Source organism: Pleurodeles waltl, chromosome 10 (assembly GCF_031143425.1).
Source record: "Pleurodeles waltl isolate 20211129_DDA chromosome 10, aPleWal1.hap1.20221129, whole genome shotgun sequence".
Lineage (NCBI taxonomy): Eukaryota > Metazoa > Chordata > Amphibia > Caudata > Salamandridae > Pleurodeles > Pleurodeles waltl.
In genome coordinates, this window is record NC_090449.1 from 155,104,189 (window position 1) to 155,122,092 (window position 17,904).

Genomic DNA, 17,904 nt, shown 5'->3' on the forward strand with positions numbered 1-17,904 from the left:
TCAGAGGGGCCGCATGAGGCCCGCGGGCGTACTTTGAGTATCCCTGTATTAGGACAACACCTTGTAACCTGTGAACCCCACCTAGTTCCCCTAAACTATTGCTCAGTGCTATTTATTTCATTTTCCATTGTTGATGAAAACATATCATTTGTGCTTCCATGTACTCTGACTGTGCAGGCTTCTCTGGGCTCCTGATAACAGATGGGGGACGCTTACCATGGGTTCTCTCGTTTTTTTTTTCAAAATTTGCCTTGAATGCTGCAATATGTTAACATTACCTCCAGTGTGCCAATGCCAGGATTTTGTCATGGGTACCACCTTATGCCAAGAGTTGAACAGAATATGCCAGTACCATAATTTTCCATAAACTGGCAGGTGTGCATAGAGCACACCAGTCCCAAGACACAATGCCTAACAACATAAGTTGAATTTGAGCTAAGTAATCCATAGTAATCCAAGTTTTATTTCAATTTCTTCACTAGTTTCAAAGTTCATACATAGGCAACATGGTACCATTCTTCAGATGCATGGAAATGCCTATTTAGGCTTTATTTCACAGCATGTCGAAATTCACGTTTCATCCTGGGTAACCGTGATAACATAAACCCTATGCATTTCAGTCATCAAGAGCTTCATCAGGTGTAACTATAATGTAAGAAAGAAGTCCTTCAGCAAACTACAATGATGTTATGCATATAACCATGAGTAAACGATTAAGCATTCACTGTATTAAAATTAAAATTTTAAGCCGCCACCAAAACATGTTATAAACGATTTTCTCAAGAATAAACACACTCTAATTGGAACCAAAAGGAAAAAAGCAAAAAGTGATCAATACTTCATGCTTCTCCAAGTGCGGTGAAATTGAAAAATGTGCCCCTTGCCACATAATGTTGTGAATAGAAGGCGAAGCCACCTTGAAACCCAGCTGAAAGTAGACCTAACCTAACCATTAACTCCACTTACCATATGTGTAGAGATACACTGGAGATCATGGTTAGGTTGGCACTGGACTTTGGAACCAGCAGGCATGATTCTCAATGAGGAGCCAGTGAGCAACAGCACCAGGGTTAAGGTGGATACTTACTGCAAACCATCTCCCAGCTTCTTGATATAATTGGAGGTAGAGCCCCTAAAAGCTGGATAGGAGCTTAGGATCCTGCTGCTCTGCTTCAATTATTATTGACCTCAGGGATCCACCGATAATGTCTCTGACAGCCTAAGTTTAGCTGATATACTGTGCTGCCTGAGGCATGTACAGTATGCCTGCTAAGTAAAATGGATTGTGCCCGAGTAAAGGAATTGTAGTTCAGTTACACCTGTCAGACTTGTGCAAGCTAGCCATCCACCTACAGAGTGCCATGTTTTGGACAGCACTCTGTAGATGAATCGTGCCTAAGCTCCCCAACCCCCAGTTCTCCCACCAACTATCATCAGAAGACTGGGGAGCTTGAGAGGGATGACTTTTGCACTGACCGTACTCATGCAGGCACAAAATCAGTTTTTTTTAAGAGCACTGCTACATTTGATAATGTGCACTGTGAGCACAGGCAATGGGCATTATGTACTGGCTCTTAGGTGGCAGGACTGTGTTCTGATGCTCCTGTTGATGAGCCACCACTGGTATTGAGGAGCGAGGCAAGAGAACTAAGAGGAGAATGGATAAGTGTGCCAGAGAACACTGTGAACCTGTGGGACGCATGGCCAAGTAATAAACAATGCAAAAACAACAAGGTGATGGATGGAATGCTTGAATTAATCTCAGCCAATGGCAACTGCTCGAGCGGCATTCAAATCCATTGTTTTTTTGCCCACCATGCCACCCCAGTTTGGACAAAGCCATATGCAAATCAGTCTTGATCCTAATCCCCATCTGAACAGTCCAGCCTAAACTGCCAGGCCATGTCATCCCAGGACTGGAAACAAGCATTCCAGGACCGGTTCCAATGTTGAGCAGGGTTGAGGCTGATTTGAACGTGGCTGGGTCCAAACTGGAATGAGATGGCGAGCAAAAAATACAATGGATTTAGGCTCAGATCTGTGACTGTGGTGAATGTTTGACATTGTTCGGCACTCCGTCCATCATCTGTTTTTTTTTGCAAGTGACAAACAAGTCATAAACCAAGTAAAAAAAACAAAAAATAACTGGAATATGTTGCCAGGCACCTTCCCAGATATAATGTGAATCTTATAGATCAATTTTACCCCATCACCTCAGGCATCCTGCCCCATGCTTGAAGTGAGCACCACATAGTTCTCATCCTTGTTTCTATGTCCCCTGTCTTCCACATTTTCTGTGTCTGGCTTCTTAAGTATAGGTCATAAGCCAGGATATTGGGTTGTACATACTACATTCTCCTGCTCCTCCTTACTATTCCTGTCAGATGTTTTCTTATTTGCACCCACAAAAGTGTGCAGCCAAAAAATTAACATTCACTTAGTACCTACATTATGTCCACGTTACTTTTAAAGTAACAGTTTTGCATAAAACTTCTATTTGTCAACTTCTGTCAGGAAACAGAAAAACAGACAGAACAATTTAGACAGAGTGGCTTAATCATTTCCACCTTCTGGACGGCCTAAGCCTCAGAGACAATTGGAGTCATTCATACATCATCCTTCCGTGGAGCAATGTCCCAGAGTATCAGTTCCACTCCTGCCTGGTGTCCCTCCTGGTCATTGTTTGTCCCTCACCTGATCCCAGGCAGTCTGTATGCCCGGATCCAATAAGTTCATCGTCTGGGAAAGAAAGTTTATCCTGGGAAGGTCCTCCTGGTTCACAGTGCCGATGGTAGTCTTCAGGGGCAGCTCCTCCATATGGGCAGAGGAGCCTCGCCCCCCGCCAGCAGCAGAAGCTGCAAACCTCTCAGAACAAAAGGATAATAAACAATGTTTATTATCCTTTCGTTCTGAAAGGGAAAGGGCCACGGGGTGACGTGCTCTGAGGGAGAGTGCAGCACTTTCCCTCAGAGCGCATGTGTGTTTGGCCGGCCATCTAGGGCCGGTCAAACACACAGGCACTGTAGGCTATCTCTAGTCCAGCAACACAAGCCTGTACAGGCTCCCAGTCTGCCTGGGAGCCTGCGCCTGCACCCTGCGACGGAGGAGTCGTGCGTGGCGAGTTAAGGTAAGTTTTTATTTTTCCAATTAATTTAATGTATTTCTGCCAACCCCCATGCCATGCCTGAACTCCCCAGGGAGTAGGAAACAGTGGTGAGGGGGGGGTCTTACTACATCAGTAAACCACGCCTGCCGTCTGGGCAATTCTCCTCCGTTTTGCCCCCCTCTGTTGCAGATTCTGTGCAAAAGAGCGCTTGTGTGTGTGTGACACTAGTGACCGGCACTTCACACCTGATATATACAAGTTGTAACAATGGTCAGGGCCACACAACCTAGGGCTGCTAGGGCAGGATGTTTACCTTACAAACGTGGAGAAAACCACAATGAAAACTTAAGGTCATCAGTGTGCCATTCAAAAGGACTCACAGTTTCATACCATTGTTTTCAACAAAGTTCCACCCCTTTTTCTTGCATTTCTGTTTTTCCATTGTCGTATGTTTCATTTACTTGAAAGCTCTTTATTATTAATGTCATAACTATAATTTCACAATGGCTTTATTAATCTTCTTGCTTTCTCAAATTTGCTTGAAAATGCACCATTTGCCCACTCTTTTTTCAAAATGTTCCTGGGGGGAGGACCCCCCGAGCCCCTTTTGTGACAGGTTTGCTCGCTACGCTCACTCACCACAGGGCACTCATCCCAAACTTTTACGCCCCACCACTTTCAAATGCCACCAGCCGCCACTGGCAGTCTCCATCATGAGTCATGTTGGAACAAATTCAGGTCTTGTAGAAACTGCTGTTCTCATGAGAGCACCGGTCATCTTGGGTACAGCTTTTATTTAAGTGGCTTCTAGTTTCTTTAGCCTGCTTGCCTTCATACATCATTCAGGGTCAGGCCATATGCACGGGCACACCTCCATGGCTCTATGAAGACCCAGTTCTGCTTGTTCCAGTCTCTGGAAGCCAGTCTGCCCATTGACAGGCCTCTCTTGGATTGGACCCAAAAAGAAAAGAAGAATGACATTAAGTAAAGCAGAAATAACGCCCTAAGAGCGGTCAGCAACCACCTGTACCATCTCTGCTTCTCAGCACCAGTTGTCTGTGAAATCTGCTTCTGCTGTGAATCCATTCTAACACAAACAAATATATTGTTGGTGACCTTGTACAATCATGGAAAGAAACTACAAAGTTATGCACTTAACACTTATCCACGATACTGTAGAGGGTAAGTAATGTAAACTGATTAAACGTCTGCACCAGCGTAATCCTCGAACTCAAAAGTGGACCGCTGCTCATTCAAAGGATGTAAAATGGAGATACTGAATGAAGAAAATGTGGTGCAAGAGGTATTGAGTGTGAGACAGACCTCGGCCCAGGTTTTCTTTTTGTTTCAAATGCCCCATGTTCTTTTGCTGTATTTAATGTTTGATGCTTCTACCTTTGTTAAGTGGTTGACTCCAGCAGGTGCTAATGTTGAATGTTGGGAACTATGTGTGTGTGATTACTGTGATATAGTTGTCTATATCTCTGTGAAGCAGTCCATTGGTATTGGACAGCATTAAGGGCTTGTGCCAAAACAAGTGTGACGGAGTCCAAAGAGAAGATGAGAGAGATGGTGACATCCATTGTCTCTTCTACTTCTTTTTTACCACCTTCTGCGTTTTTGAGCCAACTAGTCCCATGTGATGAAGCTGGAATAGGCGCGGGCGGGCAAAATGTATCCACACTGTTCGCTCAGGCAAACAGCTTGGACAAAAGGTTACTGGTCTGGCCTGCAGGCCAGATATGCAGTTTCAAAGGATTCTGACTCAATAGGCCTTCCAATCAGTTTAGCAGATACCCAGGCTGTGTTTGCCTAACAATGAGAGTCTAGGAAGAACCATTACAGATTCAGAGTAACTATTCACTGCTTCGGTGTGAGAAAAGAGTGAAGCAGGACTGGGGTTTTTCCTCTGATCCTCTGGAGGTATAAGTAGGATGCCCTTGGTCAGAGTTTGGATGGAGAAAAAGGCAAAAAGCTAAGGAAAGCTTTGAGGTACCATTCTGGGGAATGGCAACACAAAGCACAGAAGGACTGTATTTACAATAAGGAACCTTGTGAGAACTGGGTTACAATGTAGTAAAATCAGATAGCGCAAGAGACCACATCCAATCACAGTTGTGAGACTTTTTCCAAAATTTTGAAGAGATTTGGAATTGCCAAGGAAAAAGGTACAGAACCTTTTCTAAATGCCTGCCAATGTTTTTGATGAAGAAGTGTTGATAGATGCAGTTTCCTGATTTGTCCCACTCAGAGTTTTTCAGTGTGAAGTTCAAGGCAATCATAATTCCGTGTAATAGAGATATCTGGTTTGTGGAGCCTTATTGGTCCTCAGCTTCCAGCTTTGCTCTGCCGATGACTTTAGATCTTTGAAATAAAGTTTCAAGTGCCAAGATTAACATAGGACGAACTGTAAACCCTTCCATGGGTCCTTCATACCACTACCCTCTATCCAAGGCTGCCTGATTCCCAGTAAACCACATTGACTTTTATTGTATTTTGAGTTCCAATTACTTTCTATAAAATATCCAACCCACACCCTCTCAGGAGAATAAATAAATGGCATGTTCTAAGTTGTCCCCGTAAGACTCTTTATTTCATTTCAAATGAAACAGAAGCAAGCAATTAGAAAACTACCTGTGAATAACTTGAGTTCTAACCTCTTAACCCCCACCCCCCACTCCCCAACCCAAGAACAAGTTGATTAAGGCCTGTGTAGGCTTTATAATCTAAATGAGCATCCACAAATATCGCTGCTTTCTTTTTTTTAGTAAAGTGTAAGTTTGTAGAGCTTAATGAAAAATATCCTTGCAATCTTGAAATAAAGTTTCAGTTCTATTAATGACACACCGATTTTTTTAAATTAAAACATTTTTTATTGGTTTCCAACCTTAGCATGGGTCAACAGACATTGTATAGATTAAGTACTTAACAAAGATGTGAACAAGCGGTCCAATTCTCAGACCTTCAGGTGTGTCTGAGCATTCTATAATATTGAACTTTGGTGAAGAACGAGGCCCTTCCTCTCCCTCTCCCCACCCCAGCCCGCTTCTGTCATCAGTCATATGAGTAAAGCCATATAGGTCGCAAGTATCAGTGAGCCTCTCGGGAGTACATCTCCTAGAAGGTAGGGCCGACATATGTAGTCTTCCTAAGAACAATGCCACCCTTTATGAATCATATGTGGGGAAGGTGAGAATGAGAACCTCTTGGGTCGAAATTTGTCTAAACCTCGGGCTTTTTACTCTCTCTCTGCTCACAGTATTGTTTTAGGGACGCTGCTAGCCTCATTGCTGTTATTCCTGTGTCTCATTCTGTGCCCTAAATGCTTCCACTGTGTGTCCCACTCTAGGGATTTTGGTTTTCGTCTCATCCCTCTGTATTCTTCTCTCCTGAGTGCCAAACTTTCAGCCTGGCTCCAGCGTAATACTTCTTCCCTCCATGAGGGAATGGATGGGGCATGGGGAGACTTCCTGAGCCTTGTTAGCTGCCGTTTCGCCAAGAGCATAGTCATGTCCATGAAGCTTGAAGTTATCTTAGAGCCTCTTGTTTTAGGGTGTAGCCCCAGGAGGAAATAAGCAGGCATCCGTTCCACTGTCTCCTCCGTGACCTCTATCAAAGTGCATCCGTTCCACTGTCTCCTCCGTGACCTCTATCAAAGTGGCTCCTATTGTGGCCCCGTACTGTGAGAGGGACGGACACATCCAAATTATATGAAGAAGGTCAGCGTCAACGGTATGACACCGAGGACACTGCGCTGTTGTCGTGTGATTTATAATATTGAGCCTGTGCGGAGTGAGGTACGCTCGATGAAAAAGGTAAAATTTTATCAGTTTGAATCTAGTGTTGCCGGATACTTTTTACCATATTGTAATAGGAAGGCCCAACCTTTGGCAGTAATGTCTATACCTATATCAGTTGCCCACTTCGTTTTTAGCGTATCCAAAGACATGTGGAGGTGTGCTCGGTATAGCAATCTATTAAGATGCCTGCTGTGTCCTATTGTATGAAGAGCCTGAAGGGCTTCGTATGTTACTAGTTCAGTGCCCTGTGATTCCCAATGATTGCGTACGTAGGTCAATACTTTAGCATGGGTTAAAAAGAAAGTTTCAGACAAGCCACGTACTTGCAAAAGGCCGAGTGCGTCATTAACATGCCATCTTCAAACAAGTCCCCTAGTGTAAATGGTCTCTGCTGTTCCCAAACTCTGGGCATTATCGCCATGATAATTCCTGAGGGGGCAGGGAGCCTGCACAGTGGTATGTTGTGTGCATAGGGGGTTGATGAGGCTGTGTAACGTGTAGCTAGTTTCCAGTAAGCCAACACCGTATGCTAGAGCAAGGTAGTCCCGGGGGTAATTTTGCAAACCAAGGACAACGCAAACGATGAATGAAGCCTTTCTTCCACATCACAACTGTACAATTGATCTCTTCCAGATCATGACCAGCTAGCCAGTACGACAGCCATTGGAGTTGGCCCGCTATACAGTAGGCTTTGAAGTCTGGGGCTCCCAGGCCACCCATGTATGGGGGTAACTGTGATTTCCACAGGCCGACGTGACAGCAACCCTTCCCCCATATTAAATCAATCAGTAAGGAGTTCATTGTTCAAAATATACCAGGTGAAACCATGAGCGGCAGGTTCACAAAATGGTATAAGACACGGGGCAGCAGTACCATTTTTGCCAGGGCTACCCTTCCTGCCACCAAAAGGGGTAGAGTGATCCAGAAATCGACTTGGGACCGGAGCGATGTAATCGTCCAGCTTAAATTACCTTCTAGTGAATCCGCTTGGTCACGGTATATGCAAATAACAAGATAATTGAAGGATACAGGTGCTATTGCAATGCTCATGGGTCCCAATCGAACCGAAGGTTCCGGATAGGTGCCCCGGAAGGACTATGCATTGGTTTTATTGGGATTAATTTGAAGCCCTGATAGAAGTGCAAATCGAGAAAAAATCTGCGCTGCTCTCTCCGTGCCCTGCCGCAAATCCCTATAATACAGTATCTAATCATCTGCGTTTAAGGAGCAAGCGTGGGTAGTGGGATTGAGCACAACTCCCCAATCACTCATGCTGTGGTGTGGGTTTTGTGCCAAGGGTTCTAACGCCAATACCAATAAAAGGGGGGACAGAGGACAACCCTGTCTAGTTCCACAGTATATGGGGTAAGAGTCGGAGCTATGCGCACCCGTCTTGACCCTAGCAGTCAGAGCCCTGTGTAAAAGCTTCACCCACCGTATAACATCTGGGGGTATGCCATAGGCCTCCAGTGAGGCCAACATCTAGTTCCAGCTGAGAGTGTCGAATGCTTGTCCCATATCTAAGGAAATGCAGCCAGCATGCGGATATTGTTGTTTCGTCTCATCTATCAACTGAAATAGGCGGAGGATATTCATCAATGTACTGCGGCGTGGAACGAATCCACATTGGTCCGTGTAGTAGCCCCGGAAGAAGTGGGAGGAGTCTGCACGCTAACACTTTACTAAGGAGCTTATATTCTGTATTTAATATAGACAGGGATCTATAAGAGGACATCTGTGTAGGAGATCTATCCAGTTTAAGCAGCAAAGTCACCACTGCTTCTCGAGTTGCGGCCGCAAGCATTCCTTCTTTGAGAGACCTATTATATAACTTCTCTAGGTGGGGGCGCAGGCGATTGGCGCATGTGGCATAAAATTCCACCGGCAATCCATCAGACCCAGGGGTCTTATTACTGCCCATCACCTTCAGTGCCTCGCTGATCTCAGTGATCACGATTGGAGCTCGCAGCGCCTCTCTCTACTACTATCACCTGCGGAAGCGGATGTTGGTGCAGAAACGTGTATGGTGTTGTGGTCTACAGGCGGAGGCGCGGCACACAGGTCAATATAGTATTGACAGAAGGCGTCGTTGATGCTAGTCTGATTATTTACTATTCCCAACTGTGGAGTTTGTATCATTAATATAGGTGTGGGAAAGTGCTGTGAACAGATTTGTTTGGCAGTAAGGGTGCCAAGTTTGTCCGCTTCTGCATGTGCCCTTTGGGTATTAAATCTGTAATCCACAACACGCAAGCGCTCTAGGAGTTCTGCGTGGCGTATCTGTGCTGTTTGTAACTGCGCTGCCTTGGTGTCATCTAGGGTTGCCTCTTGTTCCAAGGCGCCCAGATTATTTTCTAGGTGTGTGAGGTCCTTTGGAATTTCCACCTTTGCTCCCACCTGCCTAGAAATGGAGGACCCCCATATTGCGACCTTAAGGGCCTCCCACTCGATCAGTGGGGAGGGGGCAGTGTCTGTGTTTTCTGAAAAGAATGTGTCTATAGTAGTAGCTAGTGTGTCCCTATAGACCGTGTCTTCTCAGAATGTGGGCTGTAGGAGCCATGTTGGTATCGGGGTGGGTACCCGTTCCAGGCGAGTTGGATCTCGAGCGGGTTATGATCAGATAATGTCTTGCCTAAATATGTAGCATGGGTTATGTGGGACTGCAGGCTGGAAGTGCACAGGAATCGGTATAAGTAAGAATGGAGCATGTGCGGGTAGGAGTAAAAGGAATATTCCTTCACGTCCCCATTATGGCTCTGCCATACATCCACTAGGTCCCAACTCTCAACCTGTTGTCACAATGCTCTGGCCTGGTGAACCAGTGCAGCACTTGGAGGGGTGGGTGTGAACGGTCAAGGAGAACGTTCAAGTACTCCATTCGAGTCCCCACCCAGCACCCATGGAAGGTAAGCCCAGTCCGATAACATGGTGGATAAGCATGCGTAAAAAGCATCTTGTTCTTGGTTCGGAGCATAAAAACATCCTAGTACTATCTGTTTTCCATACTGGAGTCCCCTGAGTACTACATATCAATCCTGTGTGTCAATCTTTGTATCTTGGACTGAAAACGGAATCCCTGCCGTTATCCATAAGGCTGCTCCCTGTGCATATGCTGAGAAAGAGGTATGGAACAATTGTCCCTTCCATCTTCGTTGCAGTTTTAGGTCTTCTGGTGTAGTAAGGTGGGTTTTTTGTATGAAGGCCAGGTGAGCGTGGCATCTGTGCAATTGCGCCAGCACCCTGTGTCGTTTATGGAGTGACCCCAGTCCCATAATATTCCAAGTAATTATATTGTATGATTTAGTGATTGTGGCAAATGCGATTAATGTAGTGAATGTCGAGAAATTTCATCCCCATGATGTTACTGCGTTAGTGGTGACAGAAGCGTAATAATAACAATCAACACCCCTACCCAATACATGGTCCAGCGTGGAAAAATGTGCTCGACCAGTGCAACAAATACAACAAAACTGTATAAACATGAAGATAGCAAGGCTTTCGCTAGTAAGGTGTAGTGGTTCATATTCCAATCTATATATCTGCAAGGCAATCATATCACATAATAAAGGTCAGGACCCAGGTCTCACATGTAATAAGTTACCCAAATAGTATTTCCCAACTTCAAGCTAATAATACAAGGATATCACACGTAGATGGTGAAGTGCAAATGTAATGCTGGTTAACAACCATTATGTCTTCAAATAGGAATCGGTGTAGCGGTCTGGGTTACAGTGCCGTGGGATGGAGGTTCTCTCCAGCGTCATTGCCAGGTTCTCTGAAGTGGAGCCGAGGAAACGATAAGGGCAGCCCTTTGGTCTTTCAAAGTTCATTAGCAGTCTGGGGCGCAATAGTTGGTAGTAATGCTACGCTGCTCTCAGTTTCAGAGTCTGAGTCCCCAGCCAGGGATGACTCTGTGCTGGACCTATGGCGGGGATCCCGTAGAGTAGTAGCAAGTTGAATGGCTTCCCGTTGACATACCTGTTGTGGGGATGGACCTCCTCCTCTGCCGTTTGCGGCGTCCTGTTTACGGCGGGCGTGCCGAGCCCGACGGTTTGATTTCTATGATGCAAACTCATGTTGTTGGTCACTCTGTGTTCCCTGGAAATTTTGAGCTAGCCATTCTCTGGCTGCTGTTGGGAAATCAAAGAAATTAGAACGTCATTCATGTATTACTTTCAATTTTGCTGGAAAAATCAGTGCATATACAAGGCAGTGTGCTCTGAGGTGTCTTTTTACTTCCTGGAAGGAAGCCCAGGGGCGTTGTACTGACATCGCGTAGTCTGAATAGTCTGAATAGTCTGAATAGTCTGAATAGAGAGATACTCTGGAGCCAGGACCATGAGCGGCGCGCATTTCCACGCCCCGAGCAGCTGGTCTCTGTCCCTGTGGTTCAGTATTTTTCCCACTATTGGCCACAGTGGGGCCCCTTGAACAGTTCTCTTGGCCGGCACAAGGTGCGCCTGCTTCACAGTGAGCGAACTGAGTGGGGCGATCTACCTCGGTGCCTTCTGAAAGGCCAACAATACGGATGTTATTTCTGCATGCTCTGCCTTCGGTATCTTCGGCACGGTCCTGGAGTTGTTCCACTTGTTTGCGCAGTTGTGTCAACATTGAGTTGTACTCTGACTGTGCTGACAGCAAGGTAGCTAGCACTTGCTCCGTCGATTTGACTCTGTCCGCCAATTTATGCTGGTCATCTTTCAGCAGATTTAGGTCCGTGGTAATAGCGCCAAGTCTCTGTTCCATTATTACTCTGGAGTCCTGAATTTCCTGTAAAATAAGATCTAGCTTGTCCCCTGATTGATCTGCTCTCGTGGGAGGAACACAGTCAGATGGTGTGGAGGCAATCACCTCAAGCATCCCTCCAAAGCAAGAACTTTAGGTTAGCAGGGGTCTGCCTGCGTACTACATTTCTTATCACTCCTGGACAGCAGCAGCCATATTGCAGAGATCCCATCCATGCAACCACCTCACCTGATCTGCATCTGGTCCTGCAGGTGTTTGTGCTCTGCCGTTGTACAAGAACCCCACCCGCCGACTCTGGGGCCTCCAGGCTCAGCCGCTTCATATATGTCAGAGGTTGAGCCAGGAGTAGCCATCTTGGCGCACAGTTAGCCACGCCCCCACTAGTACTACCAATAATACAACCACTACTGCTACCATCAGCACCACCACCAATGCAATACAAGCCTCAAACTCAGCTCCACCAATACCACACCATCAGTACCAATAGCAATCACGGTCAAAACCAGTGACTTTAAAGGATATTGCATTGAACAATCATTTCTGCATGCATGTTTGTTTATCACATTAAACCCGAACTCTGACTTTTCCAGTCATTGTTTTTAACATATGCTTCTGGTGCGGCCAGTAGGCAGAAATGTGCCAAAATAATTCAGACATTTCAGAAATGTAAAATACATAATTTGTACAATGATTTTTAGTTTGACAATCATACTGGACAAATAAAATTACTTTATAATCATGTTATTGAATTATCTAAAGGTACCTCTGTGAAGTAAGGGTTCCAGGAGATATTGCTTTCTCCTAGGAAGATGTCTTGAATCCCACCGGCTGAAAAAGAATATCCAACTTTGTTGTAACTGAATGTTTCACCTTGTGAAGCAACAAAGTTCAAAATTTCGAATTGGCTTGGAAGACTGCCAGTTTCATCAAAGTAAATGTCATCTCCGCCAGTAGAGTTGAAGCAAACGGTTTTCATATATTTGTTCAGCTAAAGAAATATGTCCAGACACAACAAAAATAGTGGTATTTTTAGTATAGATGATCTTAGCCAAGAAAATAGTACTGTTGCCTATGAAAATAATCACATTATTTGTTTCAGTAAAGTCACAAAAGTAAATAAAATGAGAACGAGAACTATTTCACTCATTGGATGTGGAAATTGGCATCACAAGCATTTACCAATAACATTGAATAGCACATTTTACTTCAATACTAAGGGCTTCATTACGAATTTGGCAGTCATTTGGCAAGACCACTGTGGTGGCGGCCGCCAAAAGACAGCCATGTTGGCGGTAATCCGACTGCCGTATTAAGAGTCACACTGTGAAGGACACCAAAAACAGTCAAAATTCCTACTCCGCCCGGACACAGGAGGGTGGGAAGGATGGTGTTCTACCACCAGCACCACCAGCCTGACACAATTCTACCCACAAAATTACGAGCCACAAATCACCACAGCGGTTCTTCCATTGCAGCAAACCATTGGCTGTCTGAACCGCTGTGTTCAGTACAAACTCCTATTGGAACATAACACCACATTGGACAGTGTGAATACCCCACATCTGACACACATACACACACCAGACACACCTACTCACCTTACTATATAACACCCCCTCACACGCCCCACAATCCTTTGCAACTAATACCACATATAGAGATACCGAGAACAGGCAAATACACTAATATACCACCTATACTCTGTAGGCACACACACACACACCCATCTCACTCACACACACCAAACAACTGCACTACCAACACAATACACACATAATGAGCACACACAAACACCACAAGCGTCCAACACTCACAACACACCACCTACAACCCCTTCAATCACCCAATACTGCACCCTTACACACAAAACACCTCCCACCCTCAACACAACCACTACCATGTCCCCTCAAAAGCACCCACAATTCATGGACAATGAGTTGAGTGTCATGTTGGATGAAATTGCCAGGTTAGTGCCACAAATGTTTGGAGCACAGGTCCAGCAAACCTCGATTGCCAGGAAAATCTAGTTGTGGCAGAGAATAATCGATAGGGTCAACTCAGTAGGCAGCCATCCACGCACAAGGGAGGACATCAGGAAGAGGTGGAATGACCTACAGGTGAAGGTACGTTTCATGGCATCACAACACCAGATTGCCATTCACAAGTACCCACAACTTCCATGTCACACAATTGTCGTGTCCTGCATGCTTCCTCACCACCCAGTAACTCCCCAATTCATTGCATGTCTCACTACACCTCTTACCTATTCACCTAATGCCTCCTCCTGCATGCCACACCTCCACCCAGCCCAACTGCCCACACAGCCCTTTCCAAAGGCATGGATAGCATCAGCAAATACCATTGCTACGATTCCCACAATGTACTAGCCCATCTACGTGAAAACTTGGAATATGCACATCACCTCACATCCCATGCATGTATGGCTATTGGCTACACCAACTAGATGGTACAACTGAGGACCACTACATGGCAATAACAACAATGCAATGGCACACCACAATGGCAAACAAGGTTAAACACAGGTACAGCTCTGACTAATCCAAATGCCTACTTATCCATATCTCCAACCCTGAAATGGACTCACCATGGTATGGAATGTAAGATGGCAGACTCCATGGTCATGCACAACATGCAAGACAGGACATTTAATCTTGCATACCGACACTCTCCTCCCACTGGGACATCATGCTGCAATGTCCAGCCATTTTGTGCAACATCAAGCAAGCTTAATTAGTTACTAGGTAACAGTGCTGAACAGTCATGTGAACTATCAGTAGGTACCTGAATACACCCACAGAGCTATAGTTACCAAATCTGATTGACACCAACCAACATGGAGTATGGTACACATGTCCTAGGCTATTATCTACCACCAATGGTATGCTGTGCAGCATCTTTCATTGTCATTGCTGGGAATCATGTTAAGCCACTGTATGCATCTCATAAACAGATACCCATGCACACTTCATATATGTAACTCTGTCTCTCACTTCATCCACAGGTACCCCTACCAGTGCCACCATGGAGAGGACACCAGAGACTGCCAGACCCCCTCACGATGAAGGCCCCAGTGAGGACAACACGTCTGGACATTGACGGCCTACCTTGCCCATCTGGGACACCTGGTCAGTCTACGAGTCCCTGCCTCACCCTTCCCACATAATCCCCCCAACCCTGTGGCATCAACATCACAGACAACCCTTCATCTACAAACCTGTGTCCCAAGGACTGTTCAAACTGTTGTGTGCCCCACAGTACAGGGACCTGAGTTGACCCATGACACCCCAGACAAGGAGGATCCTGCAGACACTGGGTGTGGGCACACCATGCCAGGGGTACAGGCACGTTGGGGCAGGGGGCATGGGAGGGGGGCTGTGGGCCAGAGCAGGGAGCCCCAAGGGACTGCATTGAGAGGAAACCATCTCCCAAATTCCTGGGAACTTACCAACAATCCCGGGACAGGATGGGCCACATTATCACCGAGTTGAGGGAAAACCAAAGCCTGCAGAGGGAATACCACCAGGAGGTCATGCAGCAGTGGCAGGCCCACAGTGCCACCATGGCCTCCATTGCATGGGTGCTTAGGGGCATCAACACCCCCCTGTGTGCTTCCTCCACCCACCAGCAGGCCCCTTCCGCTAGCAACCTAACATTTGAGCCATCTACACCAGTGGCAGCTAGTGGAATGGAGGCCCTGCCAAGGGAACCACATGTCTCGGGCACCCCTTCCTCTGTAGCTGAAGAACCCCAACGCAAATGTGGACATCCACCCAGACATCCCGCTGGAGCAGATGCCAAGACAAAACCCACTGCCAGGAAGTGAACCTCTCCTGATATGTCTCCCTTGTGTGCCACTGAGACACCCTGTTGACTGTTCAGTGACATTACTCCATTTTTCAAAGGAACATGGATACTGGACCTGTGCAACCAACTGCTGATTCCATCTACCATGACATCACTCATCACCTGATGGGCAGTGTATGCACCTTTGTTTTGCCGTACAATATCATGATATGCACAATAAACACCATGGAACACAGCAACTGTATATGTGTCTGTAATTAAACATCAACTAATGTTATGTATTACAAATGAGGTCTGGTAATGCCCCCTACATCCAATAGGCAGTGTAATGGACAGCAGAGGGAGGCTTCCTCAGCAGGAGACACAGTGAAACAGATATGTCTCAGGACAGATGTCAGAGAGGTATAAATCCTGGGCCACACGCGAATATAGTCAGTATTCCAACCTGCAAAAATACCATGTCAGAGAGTACCATCAGGAAGGAAGGCATGATGCCCCACATTCCACATATGCAGGTCACAGATGTCGTGCCTACTCCAGCATACCTCCTAAGCAGGGGCCCACAGATACTATGTATACATCACCAGTCACAGATTATACACACTAATTACTTTACCTGCCAACTGTCATGTTCAAACAACTTTTCTGCTGTCGGTTACTAATGGCTAATGACAATGAATGCCTCAAACCACAGGTATCAGAGGCACTGAGTAAGATACCACAGTCAGAAGGTGGAATGACATGAGAACAGGAGAATGCAACCAACATACCTCTATACTGGTCTGTCCATTTGAGATGTGAATGTAGGACACTGCAGTGAAAACACTTGTTAGAGCTGAAACACTTTTACTGTACACCTTACATTCTATCAGTCAGCTCCCACATGTCACACATTGGGATAGGACCACATAACACCCCACTGATGAACCAAGTCAGGAGGACAATTGTCACTAAAGATTGTGGACATACAAAACATGAAAACTCCACTCAACATACCTGTATGTGACTGGAAGTACTGATTGATTAGCTCAGTCCTAGTGTTAGCTGCACCTTCCTCCTCTGCCTCCTCATCACTTACCATTTCAGCATTTCCAGCTACTGGGCCAGCTGCCTCACCCTAATCAGCTAGCAATATTATCTGACGTGTCAGGGCTAGAATGTGGAGCATGCAGCAGGCAACAATTATCTGGTATACCTTTTGGGGCGAGTAGAGGAGAGCACCTCTAGATAGGTCCAGGCACCTGAATCTGGCCTTCAGGAGGCAAAATGTTCTTTCAGTTACACGTCTTGTCCTCCCGTGGGCCTCACTGAAATGGAGTTCCCCTTCCATGGCAGGATACCTCACTGGTGTCAAAAGCCAAGGAAGGTTAGGATAGCCAGAGTCACCTGTGTGCACACATTCAGGACCAGTAAAATTACAGGCACAGCGACAGGGCAGATAGTGATGACAGGTGCCATAATAGTGAAACCCCTTATAATGCATACATACCAAGGAGCCAGGTCCTCTCTGTGTATAGTCGTGCCATCATGTGTGGGACATTGCTGTTCCTCAAAATGTAGGAGTCATGCACAGATCCAGGATACTTGGCTGTGACTTGCGAGATGTATTGGTCTGCCAGACACATCACCCGAACATTCATGGAGTGATAGTTCTTTCTGTTCCTATACACTTGTTCATTGGCACCGGGAGGGACCATGGCTATATGAGTCCCATCAATGGCCCCTACCACATGAGGAATGTGTACCATAACATAAAAGTCTGCCTTCACATAGGCCAAGTCCGTATGTTGGGGGAACCTGATGTAACTATCCAGGTGCTTACAAAGCACACAGTACATCCTTAAACACCAGACTGAACATGGGCTGAGACATTCCTGCAGTTAAGCCCATTATATTCTGAAAGAAACCTATGGCAAGAGAACGTAGCACTGACAAGACTTGTACTGTGGGAGGGATGCAATAGGGATAGTGTATGACTGGCAAGAGATCTGGGTCCAAATATGTACATAGATCCATGATGGTATGAAGATTTAGATGATAGTTCTGGATGACATGCCTGTCCTCCATGGTTGCAAGGTCAACTAGTGGACGGTACACTGGTGGTTGTCTCATTCTCCTCATGGCAGGATACCTAGGTTGAGAGGAGAGAACGTACATTGAGTAAAGCAGTTGACACATGGAGGTAGAACATGTTAAAAGAACATACACCTAACACTGTAGGGCATGCGTAGCACTGCTGACATACACTATAACGGCCATGCTGAAATGTTTTGGACACCATGTTTGAGGCACATTGCCGTACATGTAAGTCGTATAGGACAAATGTCATGTGTAATGTACAATATGTGGCAGACTGAGCTGTCCTGCACTGATCAAATGATACGTAATGGACTATACCAATATAGTGTAATCGCCTGTGTGCTTCCA

At 45.8% G+C, this 17,904-nt stretch overlaps 1 protein-coding gene across 1 annotated transcript in view; it reads right to left on the reverse strand.

Moving 5' to 3' along the window:
* Positions 1-11,766, reverse strand: part of LOC138262390 (vomeronasal type-2 receptor 26-like) — a 33,232-nt gene extending 21,466 nt beyond the window's left edge. Inside the window, exon 1 of the mRNA XM_069212291.1 lies at positions 11,177-11,766. Within this exon, the coding sequence (XP_069068392.1) occupies positions 11,177-11,766 (590 nt within the window). The remainder of the gene's footprint in view (positions 1-11,176) is intronic.
* Positions 11,767-17,904: the final 6,138 nt, after the last annotated feature.